The 2,566-nt window shown below is 33.8% G+C and overlaps 1 protein-coding gene across 1 annotated transcript; it reads left to right on the forward strand.

The window, feature by feature from the left end:
• Positions 1–416: 416 nt before the first annotated feature.
• On the forward strand, positions 417–2,179 carry LOC121966451 (actin filament-associated protein 1-like 2; the record flags this gene model as incomplete). Its single annotated transcript, XM_042516544.1, has 2 exons — positions 417–947; positions 1,884–2,179. Coding segments are annotated over exons 1-2 (447 nt in total), but the record flags the coding sequence as incomplete, so codon positions are not given.
• Positions 2,180–2,566: the final 387 nt, after the last annotated feature.

The following is a 2,566-nucleotide window of genomic DNA, read 5'->3' on the forward strand; positions in this document are numbered from 1 at the left end:
CACACACACACACACACACACACACACACACACACACCAACTCTCCTGGGAAATTTTGTTCATATGCAACTAATTTACGAAGGTTATTTTCGATCCTGCAGCAGCTTGAAGCTCCAGTTCACTTCGGTCGTCTGACGTTTAGCAGAGCGAAGGTTCACAAAGAGTTAATGTGCTGCCTAATAATGTCTAATATTTAACCATTAACCCTTTGAAACCAAATTTGCTTGGCTCTTTTCAAAAACACAGAAATGAGCAACAGAAGAAGAAATAACAAAAAAAAAGAAATTGTCATAAAGAACAAGAAAATTACCAGAAAATTAGCACAAAAAAGTTTAATAAAAACAAACAAACAACAAATAAATATGTTTAAAAAATCTTTAAAATGACCAAAATGAAAAGAAAAAAGATGCGCCGGGTGTTTGGACGGCATGTTTTCTTTAAAAATTTAATAAATACAAAATAAAGCCATTTAAAGTTGTATTCTCGTCCCTTACGGCAAAATTAAAAGTCCCTCTGCAGTGCTTAAAAACAAAAACATTTGACACGCCTCCCTCTTTTTTGTGCCACCTCCTCCCCTCTCAAAAATAACAAACTGTCCCTAAGTTATACGTAAATATTCAGTCCTAAAGCTGTCCTTTATATATATTTTAAAATTATTACATAGTGATGAAAAAGAACGATAAGGAGAATCGATGGTGGTTTCAGAGAATGTTTGATCCTTAAAATTTGCCTCACAGTCCTGGAAAAGTCCTGGAAAGTTATTGGTATAACTGTCTGAAGCCTTTGCTTTAGTCCGATGACTCTCCAAAGATCGGGCCCTAACTCCGCCCCTCCTCAGGGCCCCGCGGTGCCGCCGCTGCCTCCGGGAGGCCTCGGAGGAGACGATGACGAAGATACTTACGAGGAGGCCGAACCGTACCAACCCGACACGACCACGACCAACACCGGTACACGCACGCACGCACGTGTGCACGCACGCGCGCGCACACACACTGTCTGTTTGTTTACGTGACAAAATAAAGTCACCAAAGTACTTTCACTCATCTTCTGTGTTTAACCCTTTAGGGCTGTTTGTCACATTTTAGGCGCTTTTCATTCTTTTTCTCTGATATTTTCGTCTGTGCTCATGCATACGTCATACATTTTGGCAAGACTGTGTATTTTTGTTAAATATTGGTATTTTATGCTCACCTCCAACAATAAGTCTAAAATACACTGTGGAAACTATAAATTGTTACATTTTTAGTAAAATTTAGTAAAAAATTTTTTAATTTGGAAATTTTTAAAGAAAAAGGTTTTGTTTTTCTTTAAATATTTTTGACAATTTCTTTTGTCTTAAAACATTTTGGAAATTTCCTGTTTAGTTTGGAAATTTTTAAAGAAAAAAAAAGATTTTTTTTTGTTCTTAAAATATTTCTGGCAATTTCCTTTTTCTTTAATTATTTTTATAATTTTTTTTTAGATATAGATTTTTTTAAGAATTTGCTCATTTTTAAAGAAAATATTTTGCTGCTATTTTTCCTTTAAATGTTTTGGCAATTTCTTTTTTTTTAAAAAAGTTTTGGAGATTTCTTTACAAATGTGGACATTTTAAAAGAAAAAATTGTGGAGGTCTTTTTTTCTTCAGAAAATGTGGCAGTTTATTTTCAATTTTTTTTTTTGAGATTTTGTTTAATTTGGACATTTTAAAAAAAATTGAGTTTTTATTTCTTTTTTTTCTTTAAATATTTTTGGAATTTTGTTTTGGGTGATTTTTAAAGAATAATAATTTGATTTATTTCTTTAAAAGTTAACAACAATTTTATTGAAAAAAAAGCTTTTTTTTCTTTAGAATTTTTGGACCATGTAAGGTGTTTGGTAAAACGTCCTCGTCCCTCCCTCAGAGAGAGCGGAGACAGACAGCAGTCACTACGAGTCGTACGGGGAGGACGATGACGACGAGGAGCCCGTGAAGGACCGAGCTCACTACATCCAATGGAGCACCTCGCAGCCCTGCCTAAGACCCGCCCCCGAGTCCCGCCTCTGTGGTTACCTGTGGAAGAGGAAGTGGCTCGGACAGTGGACCAAACAGCTGTTCATCATCCGGAGCGACGTGCTGCTGGTGAGATCTGCTCCTCGACATTTCTCTGACGGCTATTTTACACAGTCATATTTACTTTATTTATTTTACGCCCACATTGTACGGAGGACTGAGACTAAAAAATAAACAAGTAAATAAATATGTCAATAAATAAATGAAAATGCCAATATTTATTTTATGTCCCATTTTATTTGCTTATTTATTTATTAATGTATTATTTTACACTTTGCATATACATTCCCCTATTTATTTAATGTCCCATTTTATTTTCCATTTTACATATTTATTTATTTATTCATTTTTAAATGTATTTATTTGTGTAATTATTTATACCTCAAATGTGAAAAATGGGAAAAAAAAAGGGAAATTAAATAAATTGGGGAATTTATACGCAAAGTGGAAAATGATAAATAAATAAGCAAATAAATATGAAAATAAATCAGTTGGTAAATAAAATGGAAAAAAGGATCTCCGCCAAAGACAAAC

This window comes from Plectropomus leopardus, unplaced genomic scaffold (genome assembly GCF_008729295.1).
Source record: "Plectropomus leopardus isolate mb unplaced genomic scaffold, YSFRI_Pleo_2.0 unplaced_scaffold24634, whole genome shotgun sequence".
Lineage (NCBI taxonomy): Eukaryota > Metazoa > Chordata > Actinopteri > Perciformes > Serranidae > Plectropomus > Plectropomus leopardus.